At 42.7% G+C, this 19,611-nt stretch overlaps 1 protein-coding gene across 2 annotated transcripts in view; it reads right to left on the bottom strand.

Annotated features, from left to right (window-relative positions):
* The window catches only part of ADGRA2 (adhesion G protein-coupled receptor A2), a 65,409-nt gene that overhangs the window by 19,929 nt on the left and 25,869 nt on the right, over nucleotides 1–19,611 (bottom strand). The window contains exons 2-8 of one of the 2 annotated variants that reach the window (XM_074208781.1): nucleotides 19,096–19,167; nucleotides 4,488–4,559; nucleotides 3,966–4,037; nucleotides 3,498–3,569; nucleotides 2,185–2,348; nucleotides 485–698; nucleotides 52–216 (exon numbers count right to left, since the gene is read on the bottom strand). In XM_074208781.1, the coding sequence (XP_074064882.1) occupies nucleotides 52–216; nucleotides 485–698; nucleotides 2,185–2,348; nucleotides 3,498–3,569; nucleotides 3,966–4,037; nucleotides 4,488–4,559; nucleotides 19,096–19,167 (831 nt within the window). Of the gene's footprint in view, nucleotides 1–51; nucleotides 217–484; nucleotides 699–2,184; nucleotides 2,349–3,497; nucleotides 3,570–3,965; nucleotides 4,038–4,487; nucleotides 4,560–19,095; nucleotides 19,168–19,611 lie in introns of those variants that run through there. The other variant, XM_074208788.1, reaches the window with a different exon arrangement.

Genomic DNA, 19,611 nt, shown 5'->3' with positions numbered 1-19,611 from the left:
TGGAGGTATTGCATATTTGGGGGGTAACCCCCTTCAGCCCAGCCCTCAAACCTGAAGTCTCCCCGGTTGTTGGCGACTCTCTCGGCTGGACAGTAGGAGGCTGAGGTCTCCAGCACTACAATCTCCACCTTCTTGCTGGCATTGCCTTGGGCAGTAGAGACAGAGCACTCCCATTCACCCGATGCCCACACATGAATGTGGGAGAGAATTAGCTCGCTGAGGGGGCACAAGAATCTATGGTCATGCTTTCCAGTGAGAAGAAATATTCCATGGCTCTTCTTCATTTACAACTTCATGACTTGACATGACCTCATTCCCCAAATCATGTACCCTCCCAGAACCTTCCCTATCTAGGGGCCTAAGACCCATCTGGTCTTCTTGGCATGGTCCTTCCCCCCACCCCCGACTTCCCACACTCTGACCTCTTCAGGTGAGCACTTGCCCTTTCACAAGCTCACCCTGGGAAGGGAGGCAATGTTTGTACCTGGTGATGAAGGTGCAGTCATGGATCAGGCTCTCCTCTAGGATGACACCTGCTTCCTCATCACCCTCCACGGGTACTCGGTTATGGTACCAGTGGATGCGGGTACTGCTGCCCAAGTAACTGGCGGTACACTGGAAGGGAAGCCGATCACCTTGGAACACCACCTGGCGCAGCGAGGGGATCAGGTGGTGAGTGTGCAGCTCCAGAGCACCCGCTGTTGTGGGGGAGCAGAATCACAGTGAGCCTATGGACAGAGGATGGGACTGGAGGGCAAAAAGGAGTCGGTAGAGACATGGGCTGAACTCCTTCTACCTGTGTCCCATAACCTACTGAGCAGGGAAGGGGAGCCAAAATGAGGTTAAAAAAAAATAATGCCACCAGTTGTGGAAAAAGACTCATGAAGAGTGCTGGGCAGTCTGCAAGCAGGCACTATGCAAAGTGCTACAGATATAAAAAAAGAAAAAACTGCATCCTGCCCTTAAGGAGCTTACATTCTAATTTGGGAGACAAAATAATGATAATGATGATCACACTTATAATCTTCCAGATCAATGCTGAACACCTTGCAAATATTGTCTCATTTGCTTTTTTTTTTTTAGGTTTTTTGCAAGGCAAATGGGGTTAAGTGGCTTGCCCAAGGCCACACAGCTAGGTAATTATTAAGTGTCTGAGACCGGATTTGAACCCAGGTACTCCTGACTCCAGGGCCCGTGCTTTATCTACTGCGCCACCTAGCTGCCCCCTCATTTGCTTCTGATAACAAGTCTGAGACATTGATACTATTACCATTTTTATTTTACAGTGGAGGAAACAGAGGCAGGAAAAGAGAGGCTAAGAAACTTGCTCAGGGTCATACAGCTAGTAAATGTCTAAAGTTGGGTCTGAATTCTAGTCTTCCTGACTTCGATATAAAAATATTTGTAAAAGCGGGGACAGGGCTTGGGGAAAGTAGGAGTAGGGAGCCAGCCAAAGACATTCAGAGCAAAGTATAGCATGGTGGAAAGAGCACTGATTCTAAAGTCAAGGATCAAAGTTCAAATTCTACCTCTGACATTTACTATGTGTGACCTTGGGGAAATCAATTAATCTCCCTGGGCCTCAGTTTTCTCAATTGTAAAATGAGTGGCTTGGACTAATGAGATCCCTTCCATCTCTAGCTCTACACCAGATCTTAGGTCTATCTCTGATATTCAGTAAAGGGAGTGCTTGGTGTTTTAAGTTGGATAAAAGATTTTTCAGTCTAGGAAAGGATCAAGAAAGATTATGATATATGTCTATAAAAATATAAAATGTACAGAGTGGGTGGACTAGAAACATGGTCACCAAAGTCCGCAATTTTTGAAATAAGGGAATTTCAGAAAAGGTGGTTTTGTGATTAATGTAAAGAAGTAGTCCTATCTATACTTGATTATCACTCAGATAATGAGTTTTCTCCAAAAAACTTTAAAAGAGACATAAATAAATTAATAATGACTGATCCATAATGGGTTATTAATGAAAAAGTGGGATTGTTTAGGGGCTGTCCTTCCCCTTGAAATTTCCATTCTAGGTTGGATGACCCATGAGTATCATAGGAGGGGGAAGAAATTCTTCTATTTTTAAGGAGTTTTATGAAATTGAACCTCAGGTATCTTAGGAGTTTGGAGCAAGACTGGAGGGCAGATTTCTCTGGCAATTCAGAAAAGCTTGAAGTTTCTTACCACAGTGGAGCTGATTATCCTGGAGACCTCGAAGGGCCTGGGCATGGAGGGAGCTAGGATAGGCACAAAATGTCCGCTCAGATAGTTGCACAGAGTGATTACGAGCCCAAGGCAATACCCAGTGTAGATGGCAGTCACAGGTCAGGAATTCTGTGCCAAAGTCCCTAAAATTGGTAAGGAATGAAGAGGGAAATCATGGTAGAAGGGTAGGGAAAAGGAAATTTGAGACTATGGTCAATGATGACCCAACAAGTCATGGGTTCATGGGGATAGGTGGGTAGGAAGACCTCTGGCTATCAGGAAAAGGAGGAATGATGCATATCTGAGCACCTCCCCCAAATGATATAGAGCTGGAAAAGACCAAGAATCAAAATCTATAGGAAAGATTTATGTGATCATCAGGGTCAACACAAGAAAACTGCAAAGTAAGTAGAATTTCTGAGAGGCATCTTAGTATAGTATATAGTAAGTGATCTTGGAGTCAGGAAGACTTAGGGTTCAAACCCTACCTCAGAATTATACTAGCTGTGTAACATTTGAGCAAATTGCTTAATCTCTATAGGAGTACAAATTGCAGAGGAGGTAAATATATGCATTGGGAAAGAAAGTTTCTTTAATGAAGAACTTACTACATCAATGAAATCATTAATTCATTCTCTATGCATAGGGAGAGCATATCAGTGGGGTATTCTCAACATTCCTTTTAGTTCATATTTCTTGCTCTGGAAAATTACTTGCCAAACTCACTGCAAAAACATTGTCTTGACCATTTTTTTTAGGTTTTTGCAAGGCAAATGGGGTTAAGTAGCTTGCCCAAGGCCATACAGCTAGGTGATTATTAAGTGTCTGAGATCAGATTTGAACCCAGGTACTCCTGACTCCAGGGCTGGTGCTTTATTCACTGCACCACCTAGCCACCCCAGTCTTGGCCATTTCAAAGAGTCTTTGCTTTCAGTTACTTCTTAATTAATTCCTTATGGTGTGGGATGATAATGGTTTCAGGTACCATCACTATCTCAGAGGAATTTGCAGTTTAATAAGGAATCCTTTGAGACTTGAAGAAATAAATCACTAATGATAACATGTTTTAGACAGCATGGCAAGCAGAGATGGGGATACTTTGGGAATAAGCCTGATCAATGCTCCCTAAGTCATCCCACAAAGGTGCCTGTCTACCCTATCTACTGACTTGGATGGTCCCAATGCTCACTTTTGTGCTAGTTTAGTAAAGTCGACATATCCTCACTTTGTGGATAAAGTAGGGAAGGAGGAATTTCTCTTGGAAATTAAGTGAACTGGGAGAAGATACTCACACAACTTTCAAGGCTGGAAGCTCATCAAACACCCCAGCTGGTAGGCTAGAGAAGATGTTCCCAGACATGTTTCTATGAGGGGAGAATAGCAAGAATGGATTGTGACACCTTGATAGGTCAAGGAGTTCTTATACTTTTTTATGCCATGGACCCCTTTGACAATCTGGTGAAAGTTTTGGACTTTTTGGAATGTTTTTACATGTATAAAATAAAATGCATAGGATTAAAAGGAAACACTGAAACACAGTTATCACATTATTAAAAAAAACTTTCAGTAACCTCAGGTTAAAGAACTTTTGCCTTCAAGTTAGGAATTTAGAAGGGGTCTAGAACCAAGAGATTCAACTCTTGCTTTTTCGAAGCCCCCACAATATCTTGCATTGGGTCTTTTCTATTGTTGTCATCCATTTTGCCCTCAGTTCTTCTCTCCCCCACACCCCCTCACTTCTCTAGCCTTTTCATACTCACAGTCGGAGGAGGTTGGAAAGGCCCTGAAAAGCTCCAGAAGAAAGACAGCCAATTCGGTTATTGGAGAGATCTCTAGAGAAATTGACACAGCCTTAGGAAGATTTTTGTTAACTTGTAGGTGGGTTGGGAGGGGGCAAAGGAAAGTAATAATTCCAAAAAATATGATGCTTTAAGCTCTTACAAATTACTTTATATGTGGTATCTTTTTTGAGTGTCACAGATACCTTCTGAGGTAAGTAGTATTATCCTTTTGTATGGATGGGAAAACCGAGGGTCAAGTTAGTGCCTTGTCCATAGTTGATAAGTGTCAAAGGCAGTATTTGAACTCAGAACCACTTGACTCAAAGTCCAGAGTGCTGTCCAGAAGCAAAGAGAGGGCTAAGTAAAAAAGGGCTAAAGATAGAGACTGAGTGCTAGATCTGGGCTTGAGATCCTTTTATGTACTTTGTAATCGTTAAGAGTATTGAATGTTTGGAATGAGGAGGTCAGGGACGTGAAGGAAAAAAAGTCATTGGTACTTACAAGCGCTTCAATTCTCCCAATCCTAGGAAGGCACCAGGATGTACTGTACTGATGAGATTGTTCTTCAGGTCCCTGGAAGAAGCAGGTGGAGGGAGGAGGCATTATAACCTTACTGCTTACTAACAGGCCTCCCCAAGGTAGGATATTATACCCTCTTCCCCTAAAAATGTCAGACTCCCTTGTGCATTATGTGCACTTCTTTTTCCTTGCTGCCCCTTTCCAGTCCCAAACCTTCTTTCCATTCCCCCACATGGCAGTCTCCCTTTGCTTCCTTTGATAGTAAATAAAAAAGCTACAAAACATAATTTTGGAGAGGAGAAGCCAAAAAGTGAATACGGTCAGGGACAGGTCTTTTACATAGTGAGTTGTTAGTCAGCTAATGAGATTCTTCTCCATTGAAGGGAGAAATTGAGAGCCCTGGGATGTTAAATGTCTTGATTTATTATCCTCCTTTGACAGATAAGGAAAAAGAGGCACTAAGAGGCACCTGGCTCTTGGACACAAAGCCAATTAGTGGGGGCAGAGAAGGGGCCTCAGGGACTAGTTAAAACCACCTCATTTTACAGATGAGGAAAAGAGGTAAGATTAGTTAGTCAAATATTTATTAAGCATCTGTCATGTGCAAGGTTCTGTGTTAAGTGTGTTAAGAGAAAGGTAAAAGACAGTTCCTGCTTTCAAGGTGTTCACAGTCTAATGGGGGAGATAATAAGTAAATAATTGAGTATAAATAAAATATGTACAGAATAAGTCATAATTAATCAACAGAGAGAAGTTACTAGAATTAAGGGATTAAGAAAGTCTTCCTGTAGAAGGTGAGATTTTAGTTGGAACTTGAAGGAAGCCCGGAAAGCCAGTAGGCAAAGATGAGGATAAACAGCATTCTAGGAATAGTAGACAGGGAGGTGGAAGCAAGATGGAGAAGCATTAGGAAGCAGTGTGGTGAACTCTCTCCCACAAGTTCCTCCAAATAAATCTAGAAAATGCACTAGAGAGAATTCTGTTGGGGAAATCTAGAAAAAATTACAATAATACATTTGTCCAACCCAACACAGCATTAGAAGATTTACAGGAATTCCTTGGACTCAAGGAGTAAAGATCAGATTGGGAGCATATGGCATGTGAAAAATTTTGATTCTTGGGGAGAGGCTGTGCATTAGGGAAAGAGGAGACTCCAGATTTCAGGGTATCACCAGGCCATGGACTGGGTCAAATGAGATCTGGCAGCTTTGTTAACAATACCTAATATTTGGTCACAGATTCAAGTTAGAGTGAGAAGAGAACCTTCTCAGTGTTCCTGGGTAGGGAGGTCTTGGGCAGCTTACAGAGAAAGGAGAAAGCTCAAAAGGCAGTAGTTGCAGCAGTGTGGCTCAGACCTCAACCTCAGCTCAGGATCTCACTTCTAGTATCTAGCCCAGGCTGAAGAGGATGAACCAGGCAGGGATCTCCCACTAAAGAGGAACCTACAATTCTGTTACTCTGACTAACAGAGTTTTCCTGTTGTTGATAGGTGTGGAGTCCAGAAGTGATTTTGCTCTTGCAAATTGTTGACCCAAACCCAGGTCAGGAACATGCAAACCTCAAATTGAGGGTGGAGGAGTAGTTCGGTGGCAAACAGATTTTGTTCTGAATCTGACCACTCTAGAAACACTGAAAGGTTTCAGCCTATCCTTGAGATCTTGGAATAACACATCACTTAATAATCTAAGAAAACCAAGTATGAGAAAAGCCTCAATGGAAATGTCTAGAGTCATTGATGGAATGTTTTGTTCAAAGAAGAGAAAGGAGGTTAAAAGTACATGGAGTGAGAGCTGAGTGAAGTTTAAGATATAAGAAGAATAGAAAGGTGAGTGATTGGTTCGTGATAATAGAACTAGTTTGTGGCAGAACCTGGTTTCAAACCTAGGTCTTCTGACTTTGACTGTGACCTTAGGCTCTCCATTGTAAGCTCTTTCAGAACAAAGACTACCTTTCTTTTTATCCCACAGAGCACAATGCTCTGGGATATAGTAGGTGCTTATCGAATATTTACTGCCTGCCTGACTTTAATTCTCATATTCTCTTCATGACAGTCTCTTCTAGTCAAGACTTCAGAGGTCACTTAATGCAATTTTAAATTAAGTAGAAATAAAGATTATCAGAGTTGAAAGGGATTGAGAAGTCTAATCCTTTCATTTTTACAGATGAGAGGATTCAGAGCTCTGCCTAGGCTCACAAAGTTTGCTCTTTCTAGTTTATTCCTGACATATCCAAGAACTTTCAGCATTCTTGTTTTCCTTTTAAAAATCACAGGTTACATAAATATAAATATTGGGTGAGAGAAAAGAACAAATTATTTTGCAACCTCCAGGTTGTATTCAGTCCAGGGAACTTACTCAGAAATGTCACAGACCAAGGCAGAGAATTGGATCTAGCATCTGCTAAGAGATTTTCTGAGCTTATATGAGGCACCAGGGACAGAAGTCTCATTCAGTCTTAAAGTTCTCAGCCTCTAGGAACACTAAAAATGAGTCATGGAAGGAAAGAGAATGGCACCTTGGGGGCATCCAGATCCTGGCTCTTGGGCATGGTGACCAGAACTGTCAAACAACTCCACTGTGAATAAGCCTCCTTTTTCTGTAAGCCTCTTCCTCTTTCCAGGAGGCAGATAGAGACCCGTGCAACTAAGTATGGGCACAGTGCTGAAAGGACAGCTCCCTCACCTGCAAGAACCTGTCTGGCACTATCAGGGCCAAAAAACTTTTCTCTTTCAGAGTAGAAAGCAGTACACAACCACTATCCTGGCAAGAGGGATGGGCAGATGTGACTGTGCATTCTCCAGTTTCCCCTCCCTTTCCCCCTCCTTTCCTCCCTCTCCCCCTCCCCCCATCCTGGCACATTCTGGAGGGAGGAAAGGGAGGAGGGGGTGGGGGTAAGAGATACCAGCTGTTCTGAGCTCACTCTGCTACATATCCTCCTTACTCCACCTGTTGCCGGCGACTGCTACTTCAGGCACTATTCATATCCTCTTTGGAGACAAGATCAGTGTCCCTACTCTCCTTTTATCACCCAGTTGGTTTTATTTCTATTTTCTCCATCACTCTTCCCTTTTCCTCCCTATGCCCTCCCTTCCTTCCCCTAGAAAAAATAATTCATTCATTTGTTAAGTATTTGTTGATAACTTACTACATTCAGAGGAAACATTGCTAGGCACTGTGAAGAATAAAGACAATTCACAACTATTTGGTTCTTTATCATTTATAAAATGCTTTCTGAATACAATCTTTCAAAGTAGGTGATATAAGTATGATTTCCCCTACTATATAGATGAGAAAATTAAGGCTCTTCTCTGAGAGGTTAAGTGATTTGCCCAGCATCACAACTCCACGTTTCACAAAACTTAAAGACTAGGAGGACAGTCGTATCAACTACAAGCCAACAAACATTTATTAAGCACCTAAAGATCATGTATTATGGTAGGATAAACTCCACTCCAACAATCAGGAGATCAAGGTTCAAGTTCACGTTTGACCATCCCGGTGGCTTATCTTGGGCTGGTCATTTAAGTTTTTTGAGGCTCAGTTTCCTTACCTGTAAAGACAGGATGATAGAACTCTCTGACTCAAAGGGTTGTTGTGAACAAAGCCTTACATAGAATATTTGTGCCTCAACCATGGTAGAGCATTCCAAACTTGTATTGGTCTGATTAGTCACAGTCAGACACATGGTAAGAGTCTCCAACATAGTGATGTTGTTTTGGTCCTCTGAGAATGAAGGACAACAAACACCAACCAAACAACATGAATGTATCAACACACACAAAATGGCAGCATTTCCAAATTGGAAGGGACCAGAGAGAACAATTAGTCCCAATTGTATCTGAACAAGATATCCCCTCCACAATATATCAATTAACAAATATTTATTAAACACTTACTATGCTCCAGACACTGTATGGTAATCCCTACTCACAAGAAACTTGCATTCAACTGGGAAGACAAATACAAGGAGAATAAATATGAAGAAAATAAGTATAAAAATGCTAGTTACAAGGTGGTTTGGATCAGAGGACACTAGCATTTTGAGAGATCTGCAAAGGTTTCATGTAGCATGTGGTGTTTGAGATGCATATTGCAGAAAGAGAGGGATTCTTTGAGATGGAAGTGAAGAGAGTATTTCAGGGAGGGGGAAGGTCAGTTTGGCTGAATGGTATGTGTGGGAGGGGAGGTAAAATTCAAATTAATCAGTAAAGAATCTAGGGTCAAATTATGAAGATCTTTCAAAGTTAAATAATCTAGAGAGAATAAGAAACCATTGAAGTTCTTTGAGTAGGGAGGCAACATGATCAGATCTGTGTTTAAGGAAAACCACTTTAGCATTGGTGTCAGATATCAGCAAACATTAAACTCCTATTAAACATCATGCACTATGCTAAGTATAGGGGATGAAAATAGAAGAGACAATAGTTCCTATCTTCATACAGGGATTTGATGCAAAGGCTCAAAGAAATCTGAATAGGGAGGGAAATAGGGAGAAGACAACTGTGATCTTTCCTTAGAAGGAGGTTTTGGAGGTCTTTGGCTCTGCCTTCCAGTCAAACAGGGGCAGAGGAGACTGAAGAGATGGAAATATCAAGGCTGATTCAATCTCTTAAGATAACAAGATTTGCACAAGACAATGAGATAAAGGAGTGTTGAGAGAGGAGGCAGAGAAACTAATTAAGAGACTATAATCGATTGTTCCTGTTCACCTAGAAAAGTGGTGAGGGACTAAAGTTTTAACAATGTGAGAAGAAAGAATGAGTCTGGGGGGTGGCTAGGTGTTGCAGTGGATTAAGCACCGGCCCTGGAGTCAGGAGTACCTGGGTTCAAATCAGGTCTCAGACATTTAATAATTACCTAGCTGTGTGGCCTTGGGCAAACCACTTAACCCCATTTGCCTTGCAAAAACCTTAAAAAAAAAAAGAAAAGAAAGAATGAGTCTGATGTGAGATAGAAATGACAGAATTTGGCAATTGTTTGGTTTGTGGGGTTAGGAAGATTTAAGGATAATGCATGCTAAAGTTATGAATCCTGAAGACTAGAATAATGGTGGTACCTTTGATAGAAATGGGGAAGCTTGAAATAGGGGAGTCTGGGAGCAAAGATAATGGGTTCAGTTCTGGACATGCTGAGTTTGAGATATCTGTGAGGCATCCAGTTTGAAAGGTCCAATAAGTAATCAGGACTGCAGGTTCAGAGGTAGACTAGTTAGAAATATAGATCTGTGAGTGATCTCTGTAGATATGATCATTACATCCATGGGAGCCAATGAGTTTTCAGACAAAGGGCATGCCAAGATTTTTCTTAACTTATTTTGTGTCACAATCCAATAGTCATTAGTCAGTAAATATTTATTAAGGACATTTCAGGCACTGCACTATGTGTTGGGGATAAAAATAATAATAAAAAAATCCTTTCCCTAAAGGAGTTTACAACCTAAAGGGGGAAGACCACACACATCAAAGGAAGTTGAAAAGTGTGTGCCAGAGGGTACCTCTGCAGGGGCATGATGTTTTTTTTATTTTTATTTTTTGTGGAGCTGAAACAAAGCAGACCAGCTAAATGCTAATTTTAAAATCTTTAAAGACAAATTGCTATCTTGTACAACTGCTCCATTTGGTACTAGTGGCCTTGATTTTTTGAAGCCAAGTATGAGATTTTATACCTGGTTGCTTCTGTCTTAGTGACATCTCTTTTATATACCTCCTTCTCTCCTCTGACTTTGCTATTGCCCTAGGGCAGGTCCTCATCACCTCATGCCAGGACTATATACTCTACTGGTAGGTTTCCCTGTTTCAAATTGCTCCCTAGACCAGAGTTCACCTTCCTCTCAGCTGTCAAATTGATCTTAAAGGACAGGTCTGATTATCACACACACACACACACACACACACACACACAAAAATCTCTCTCTCTCTCTCTCTCTCTCTCTCTCTCTCTCTCTCTCTCCCTTTCAGTAAATTTCAGTGTTTCCCTATTACTAATATAAAAAAAAAATCTTCTATTTGGCTTTTAAAGACTTTATAACCTGCCTCTTCCTACCTTTCCAATCTTCTTATACTTTATCTACTCTATAAATCAGCTCCACTGGCCTCCTTGCTGTTCTCACAAGACCTTCCAACTTCTAACTGTGGGCCTTTTCACTACTTGTCCCCCCATATCTATAACTCTCTCCCACATCATCTCTGCCTCATGGTTTTCTTCAGACCTCAGACAAAATTCCACCATCAGCAAGAAATCTTTCCTGATCCTCTTTAATGAAATTATCCCCAATTCATTTTAAATATATCTTGTTTGAACATTGTTTGGATGTTGTCTCTCTACTATGACAGTGAACTCCCCCAGGGTAAGGCCCCTGTCTGTTTTTCTTTGTATCACCAATGACTGACACATAGCGTTTAATACATGCTTGTTGCTTTGGCTATCTTTGTCAGTGCAACAAGAGAGGAAGGTAGATACACAGCATCCTGCTAACTGGGAGTCAGACACAGGGCTGGTGTGTGTCCAGGTTGCCACTGCATGAGGCACAACAGTCACAATGAAAACTGCCTACCTAATCACCTTCTGTCACACTCCAAGTGGGTTCTGGGTACTGCCCTTTCAAAGTCTCCAGGGAATCTCATATCCAAGCAGGGGTTAATGAAATCCACTCTCTCCTATTGTGGGGGGGGGGGGGGAAATGGGGAGGAAGCTGGGGTCAGTAGGGGGGAGGCCCTGTTCCTATCAGAGGCTTGTTTTGCAGAGTTGCACAGTCACTGAACAGAAATAGCTGGAGAGAGCAATAAAATACCCCACCCAGCCCTTCCCATCAGCAGGGCACTCACATCTCCGACCACCACCCCGTGCCCCTCCTCCTCCTGGGGGACCCAGCCCTTTCCCTCTAACCTCATCACTAACCCTGAAGCAGATGGGAGGGAGGGTGAGGATAGGAAGAAGCCAGATCCAATTCCCACTGTCCCCAAAAGGGAAGGAGTCAAGGGAAGAAGCTCTCAGAAGAAGGGACAGGCCTGGGGATGTCCACTCAGTGCTGGGCCAGATCACTCACATACAGACTTGCCCAGGATCTGTCCTTGCTCAAACACTACCCTTGGAGTCAAAGTCACCATCTTTCTTCCCAAAGAGCACCCTGGTCTATCTCCCACCCTCCTCCACTTCAGCATTCCCTGGGGCCCAGGCTTTGCCCCTTGGGCCAGTTGTACAGTCTCAGACTTTGGAAGGGCCTGGCCTCCCACCCCTCTGTAGGGGGGTGGGGGAGAGGACTGGCAGAGGGAAACACATTCCTCATTGTGTCACTTCCCTTCATGGGCTGCCAAGGGGCTGGGGCTGAGGCCGCAGCCCCTTCCCCCTCCACCCCCACCCCTTCCCTCTCAGCTAGCCAGTGTTTATTCCCATTTCCTCCCCCAGCCCCCACCCTGCCTGCCCAACTGATGCTTTGCAGATGGGGGCCTGAGTTGCGCCTGGGCTGCCCCTCTCCTCAGTCCCCAGTGCCTCTTCCTGCCTTTGGTTTCCTGCAGGCAGCCTTTAGACATTTTGGGGCCTCTTGGAGCCCAGGGGCCTGGGCTGGGAAGCCTCAGGTCCCAGGGAGTGGCAGTAGGGACAGCCTCTTTCTGACATCTGACAAGTCGAAGTCAGGGAGTTAAGGCAGGGGAAGTGGGGGGTTGGAAATAGGCTGAACCTGTGGTCCTTGGCAGAGTTGCTGCTAGCACCCAGATAATTGTCTAGATCTCACCTGGACACAGCTTAGTGATCATCTGGACTCTCCCCATTTAGGTAAAGGACATTTTACTACTAGATAATTGTCTAGATCCCACCTGGACACAGCTTAGTGATCATCTGGACTCTCCCCATTTAGGTAAAGGACATTTTACTACTACTTCTCTAATGAGCAGAGATAATCTCTCTCATAGACTCATAAAATGTCAGTTGTAACAGACTCTGTCAGAGATGATCTAATCAAGGGATTCTGAACCAGAGACCCATGGATAAAGTTCAGGATGTCTGAACTTCCATGAGAAAAAATTACATCTTTATTTTAATATGGTTGCTTTCCTTCATCATTTTATGTCTTTCATTCTATGGACTGTTTTCTTTTGTCATCTTATGTCTTTCATTTTATGCATTTAAAAACATTATTCTGCAAAGTCCATAGATTTCACCAAACAGGTCCTTGGCACCAAAAAAAAGAACTCCTCATCTAGACTAATCCCCTCAACTTATAGATGAGGAAACTGAGGTCTGTGGAGTGGAAGTCTTATAAATATTTAATGGTATAATCAGGCCTAGAACCCAAGTCTCTTGATTTTCTGCCCCAAGCTCTCCCCATCCCTACTCTCTTTTTAGATAGTCCTCTTTTCCTCTACTCCTTCCCTCATCCCCTCCCCCTTTACACACTAGTCCTCTTTTCCTCTACTCCTTCCCTCATCCCCTCCCCCTTTACACACACACACACACACACACACACACACACACACACACAGCCTTTTCTGTGGCCTAGAGAAGTGGAATGTGTCAATCAAAGTCTTAGGGAGTCTTAAGAGGTACAGACACCCTCACTTACAAACTGTGACACCACACATCATGTACCTTTACAAAGGCAGCTTTAAGCCACAGAGGAAGGGGGTGTCCCAGGAACCATCTCTCTGACATTCTATCCTCTGCTTGTCAGCTCAGAAGCTTATGAAGGGGCTGGGTGGAGTGGCCCAGAGCTGGCTCTCTGGAGCCCCCACAGACCTCCCTGCCTGTGAGTTTGGAAACCAAATTACAGGGTCTGAGGCCACAGAACAGCTTCCCTTGGGGCTCCACAGGACTTCCAGGGTTAATTAGAACGTAGAGCCTGGCTGACAACTTGAAAGAACACCCCCTTAGGCACCCACGTTATGTGTGTCTGGGAACAAATCGAGAAGGGGAGGGAATCTCTAGCTGGCAGCCGTGAAAACTTAGTGTCCTAGCTCCTCTTCATGGCCAGAGGCCCTCTCCAGTCCTTATAATCTTAGAAGATATCTTGCCTTTTCTCAACTGCCTCAGCTTTCCCTTCTGATCAAAAAAGTGGCCCCTTTAGTTTCTTCACAAGAGGTTTGGTGGCAGTTTCTCTCCCAAATTCCTCCCTAGTTAATATGGGGGTGGAGGAAGGAGAGGGGCGGGAAATGCAGCAGAAGCATCCTCATATCCCTGCCCCCACCCATGGGCTAATAGAAACCACCTGGGCTGTAAGGCACACACTCTCTCTCCTACTTCCTTCAGTCCTGATTCTGTTTCTAATGAGTGCCCCAGCACCAGCCGCATACCAGCCCTCAGGGCTCATTAATCTCATTAGGCAGCTACAAATCATTATGGGGCCCACAGAGTTACCTTCCCCAAGCCCTTTTCCTCCAGGCCAGACACACGTGTCTATGTGTGCTCCTAAGCATTACCCTTCTTTCCTTCCCTAACTTCTACCCTAAGAAGTAGCTTCTCCTAGCTGAGGTCCTTGGAACCCCTCAATGGATAGGGAAAGATTTCTGAGTTGACTTCATTCAATGTCCATAGAGTTAGAGCTGGAAGGGACCTTAGAAAACATTTTATTCAACTTTTTCATTTTCCAGATCCAACACTGAAGCCCAGAGAGAAAAGACTGACTCAAAGTGATATAGTTGGTATCAGAGGCAGAATTTTGAACCCAGGTCTTCCTAACTCCAAGTTCAGCAAGCTATATAAATCATCTAATCCTCGGAGCATGATGTAGTGAAAATAATCCTGGATTTGGAGCCTAAGCACTTGAAATTTGCCCCTGGTTTTTCTATTTTATTACTTGTGTCACATTGGATATTTTATTTCCCATCGCTAAGTCTCAGTTTTATTCTCTGTAAAATGAAAGGGTTGGAGCAGATGCTCTAAGGTCCTTTCTTGCTACGTATGCTCTTATTATTCTCCTCTATACTTCTGGTAAGAAGAATCACCATTAGGGCTAGTGTGTGGGTGGATATAAAGGAACAGAAAAAAGAATTTTCCATCTAACAACAGTTTTAATTTCATGTGAAAACTGCCTGAGACTAGACTAGGGGAGACTAGACTGGGTAGGTGGATGCAAATAGGTCACACATTCCAGGAAAAGAGAGGAGGGAGCAGTCTTTTTTGCTCATAATCAGGCTGAACTCTTCTGGGTGGTGGGTGCTGGAGGCTGGATCTGAATAGCTCCTCCTCTTGAATGTTTGAGCTCTGACCCAGGGCTCCCCAGATGAGACTTCCTGGCCAGGAATCAACTAAACGCCCCTCCCCTTTTCATATTTTTCCAGGCTCTGTAGTTCCCATCCAAAATCAAAGCTTTGGCTAACAAAGCCCTGTAAAAGAAGTATTCTTAAGACCATGGGGGTATTTTCTCCTCTACTTTCAGAGCACAGACCTCTGGAGATCATCCCAGACATTTCTTTTGCCTTCACACATTCACCTTGTCTCCCACACTCTTACAGATGTGTTATCCTCCCTTTCCTGCACAGACCAGGACTTGTACAACAAATAGGCTAATTAAGGGAGTTCAGGGGTAGAGGTAGCAGAATAAAAAATCAGAATAAAGAACTAGAATTTGACCTGTGGTAGATGGATGGACAGAGGAAGATATCAGTGAGGAGTAGCATACTACAGTGGGACTATCACTAGCTTTGACACTTTCTAGCTTTGTGTCCTCAATCAAGTTACTCTGAGCCTCAGTTTCCTCATCTGTAAAATGAGGAGATTGGACTAGTGTTCATCTCTAAGATCTCTCCTAGGGTGAATAGCTCATTAATGTAACAATTAATGAACTCATTAATGAGCTACTAGGTCATTAATAAAGCAGCAATCTGAGAAGAAGAGTCCAGGTTTCAAGCATCAAGGCTCTTCCGAAGTTAGGCAGCAGCGACCTAGATTCCTAACTGCTTGCGTAGAGAGATTAAAGCCACTTGGTCAGCTTTTGGCAAACAGAGTTAGTTTTAAAAATCTCTACTTTTGTATCTTCTCATTTTCTCTGTCAAATTATTTTAGGTTTATCATAGTGCAAGTCGCAGACCATGTACGAGTTCATGCACACATACTATCTACACACATTTGTACTACAGAGATACAATGAATAGATGCTAACTGTATACATTCCCCCTCCTATAATCCACACATAAACACAATCACTGTTTGGTGACTCACATACATATTCAGACATGCACATATTCTCATTATCTTCCGATCTGAAAACATGGCCTTTCCCTAATGGTGCCCAATCAGATTTCAGACATTTTTTATTTCCCAGTCCCTTCCTCTCTCTCTCCCTTATGCAACAATCCTCATATCCCAGATTTCAAATATCCCAACAGGATCTGATCAGTTTCCCCTCAACCTACCAGGACCCAAAAGGCACATTTTGGGGAAGGATCCATTTGATGTTCTGTGGGGGAGTGATGGGGTTTTGAAAAATGAAGGGAAATGAGAAATTTTGAGCTGAAAGAGATTGTTATTGCCTGGTGTTTGTTTCAATAAAGTTAAGGCATCTCAATTAGAAGCTACTCCCATAAAGACCTTAAAGATTATCTTATTTTGTTCTTGGCCAGTCATATCTCGGCTGTGTCTGTCTTTTCATGACCCCATATGGGGTTTTCTTGGTAAATATTCTGGAATGGTTTGTCATTCTTTTATTTGGTCCATCTTATAGATGAAGAAATTGAGTCAAACAAGGTTAGAGGACATGCCCAAGGTCATTAGTAAGCATATGAATCCAGATTTGAACTCATGAATATGTCTTCCTGATTTTAAGCCCACTGCACCACCTACCTACCTTAAGATCAGTTTTACATCTCAGTAAATATCTGATGAATTTATTTTATTCCCAAACCTTCATTTTTCAGTTGAAAAGCTAAGGCCCAGGGAGGTGAAGGATCTGGGTTACATGACTAGGTTTCTTGAAGTCAAGTCTTTTTCTGTTATTGTTGTTTTGGTTTTTTTGGCAAGGCAATGGGGTTAAGTGACTTGCCCAAAGTCACACAACTAGGTAATTATTAAATGTTTGAGGCTTGATTTGAACTCAGGTCCTCCTGACTCCTTTACTCTCTCTATAACATTCTAGATGCTTTCATAAAAGCATTAATTCAACTCCATAAACATCTACTTATTGAGTGCCTTCTGTTTTCTGTCTAAGTGACGGGGGGTTATGAAGACTAAAATGTCCTATTCTCAAGGAACTTACCTTCTTACCAGGGTGTGTCATGTACCACATGTACCACACAGCTAGGTAATTATTAACTGTCTGAGACCAGATTTGAACCCAGGTACTCCCGACTCCAAGGCCGGTGCTTTATCCACTACGCCACCTAGCCGCCCAGAAAATGATATTTTAAAAAGGATATGAAATAAAGTATTACAAGGGCTATTTGAGACAGAAGACAACATTAATTGGGGAACTTGGTGGGAGATGAGGGTGGTACCTAAGATGAAACTTGAAGTTTCTGATAGGTGGAAATGAAAAGGGAGTATGAATTCCAAGCATAGGACTGGGGGTTAGAGGGTCGGGACAGCTTGTGCAAATGTACAAAGGCAAGAGATGGAATGCTGAGATCAGGGAACAGCTGGAAGTCCAAGTAGGTTGGAACAGATAATTCTTAGAGGGGAAGAATTTGAAATAAGACCGAAAAGGTAAGTGGCAGTCAGGTTGTATATGAAAGCATAAAGAGAGGGCCTAGGCTTTATTCTCTTGGCTTTTTCCTTAATAAGTTTCCAGCAATAAATAAATCTTTTCCTATCTTCCTGCCCTACACCCTTTAGACCATTTGACTTAAGAAATGTCTTTAATACTTTTAAGGAATTATGATTTTCATTCCTGTGGGATCGTTCTCCTTCTACATGAAAATGACAACTCTATTTAGTCCTTTGTAGGAAGTACTGGGCAAAAAATATCCTTTAGAAAACTTCTCTTCCTTCAAGACTCAACTTAGGGGGCAGCTGGGTGGCACAGTGGATAGAGCACTGGCCCTGGAGTCAGGAGGACCTGAGTTCAAATTGGACCTCTCATACTTAATAAATTGCCTAGCTATGTGGCCTTGGGCAAGTCATTTAACCCCATTGCCTTAAAAAAGGACAACTTAAACACTACCTTCTACAGCAAGCCTTTCCCAATTCCCCCAAATGATAGTGCCATGCCTCCTTAGCTACCTTGTCTTTCACCTTTGTTCAGTTGTTTTCAGGCGTATTCAACTAAACCTCATTTAGGGTTTTCTTGGAGAAGATATTGACATGGTTTACCATTTCCTTCTCCAGTTCATTTTACAAGTGAGAAAACTGAGGCAAAGAGGGTTAAATGACTTGCCCAGGGTCACACAGCTAGTAAGGCTGGATTTGAACTCAGAAAGATGAGTCTTCCTAACTCCAGCCCTGATGTTCTATCCTCTTTGCCATCTAGCTGCTCTTGTCTTTAGCTACTTTGTATTTTTTATTATTATTATATTGATCATATTTATTTATGTATATGCTTTTTGTCTCCCCCAATAGAGTGTAAGTTTCTAGAAAGTAGAGATTATTTCACTCTTTTTTGTTTGAATCTCCAGGAACCTTGTAGGTGCTTAATAAATAACATTGTAGCTTGATTGACAAATTTCTAGATAGCCAGGGAGATGAACCTCTTCTGTACTTCACGGATCCTCAGAAGAAAGAGACTATATTGTATAAAACCTGCACAGCTTGGCAAGCCCTGCATAAGTCTGCACTTTCCTGGAACAGCCCTCAATAACCTAGGGTCACCATCACATGATGATAAGGACAGAAGGGATGATATTAATAGGGTTTTGCCTTCGGGCACTTTCATGGAAGAAGCAGATTTTCTTCCTGTAATCATGGGAGTAACTGAGTTAGATCTCACAGTCCACTCTGACCACTTTCCAGGGTCCTGTCACTGTGGCACCTCTCCCAAAGGTCCCTCAGTTGATGAACCTCACCGACCCTTGTAGGGATAACAGATGGGCTATCCCTTCTCCCACCATAATTGCACCAGAAGTTGACTAGTCCTCTGCAGTGCCACAGGCCTTCCACCATCACAGGCTGGTTTTTTTTTTTTGTCCCAAATGAAAATATCCTACTTGCAGCTGTGGATATCGCAATATCAGATCACTGCACAAGGGGCCCCAAGTGGGATCTGATTCTGGGCTCCAAAGAATGCCCAGAAGATACTCCAGGTTGGCTAATGGCCAGCAATTAAGAATTAATCAATCAATAAAGATTTATTAAATGCCTTCTATGAGTTAGCCATTGGGCTAAGCACTGGAATACAAGAGGCAAAAGACAATCCCTATCCTCAAGGAGTTTATAATCTAATGGGAAAGACAACATGCAAACAAGTATATAAAAGCAATTATATGGGAGAAATAGAAATTAACAGAGGAAAGGTATTAGAATTAAGAGGAACTGTGGAAGGTTTTCTTGAAGTTTAGAAGGTAAGACTTTAGTTGTAACTTAAATGAATCTCATATCTTATATCATATCTTAATATTTCAAAGAGTCAGCCACCCTTCCTCTATAATCCACATTATGGCCACTGGGTCACTAACCCCTACTTGAATGGAGATCTGAAGGGAGATGAAACTGAGTTTGTCTCAGATACTTACAGTTTCTCCAGCATGTGAAGTCCAGAGAAAGAGCCGTTCTGGAGTCCAGTGAGCTTGTTATTGCTTAGAAGCCTGTGATGGGTTAAAAAAAAAATGGGAAGAAAATTGCTGTTACCTAAAGCAAAACCGGACAAACCTCCGAACACCTGGATACACAATTTCCTAGTGTACTTGGTGGAGGGAATCAATAGTAAAATCCAAGTGAAGGTCCCTCCCATAGATCCCAGTGGGTAAGGATCTGCTAATAGATCCTCTTTAGTGAAGACTTCCTAAAGCGCCTTCCACACTGAGAGAAGGAAGCAAGGTATTGAGAGTGGGGACTGGGTTCCTTTGGACTCTGGCCCTGTGGAATGGAAGGGGAAGGGTTGGTTGTTCAGGGCCATCCCAAAACTGTTCCCACCAAGCTATCCTCTGCCATAGTTTGGCTTCCTTACTCAAAAGATGTGGAAGTTTTAGCTTTGTATTTGTACCTACCCTTCACCCCAGCCCAAGACAACTTCAGTTAAGGGTAAAAAT

This window comes from Macrotis lagotis, chromosome 1 (assembly GCF_037893015.1).
Source record: "Macrotis lagotis isolate mMagLag1 chromosome 1, bilby.v1.9.chrom.fasta, whole genome shotgun sequence".
Lineage (NCBI taxonomy): Eukaryota > Metazoa > Chordata > Mammalia > Peramelemorphia > Peramelidae > Macrotis > Macrotis lagotis.
The sequence above is the reverse complement of the archived record's forward strand: the minus strand, read 5'-3'. Positions and strand labels throughout refer to the sequence as shown.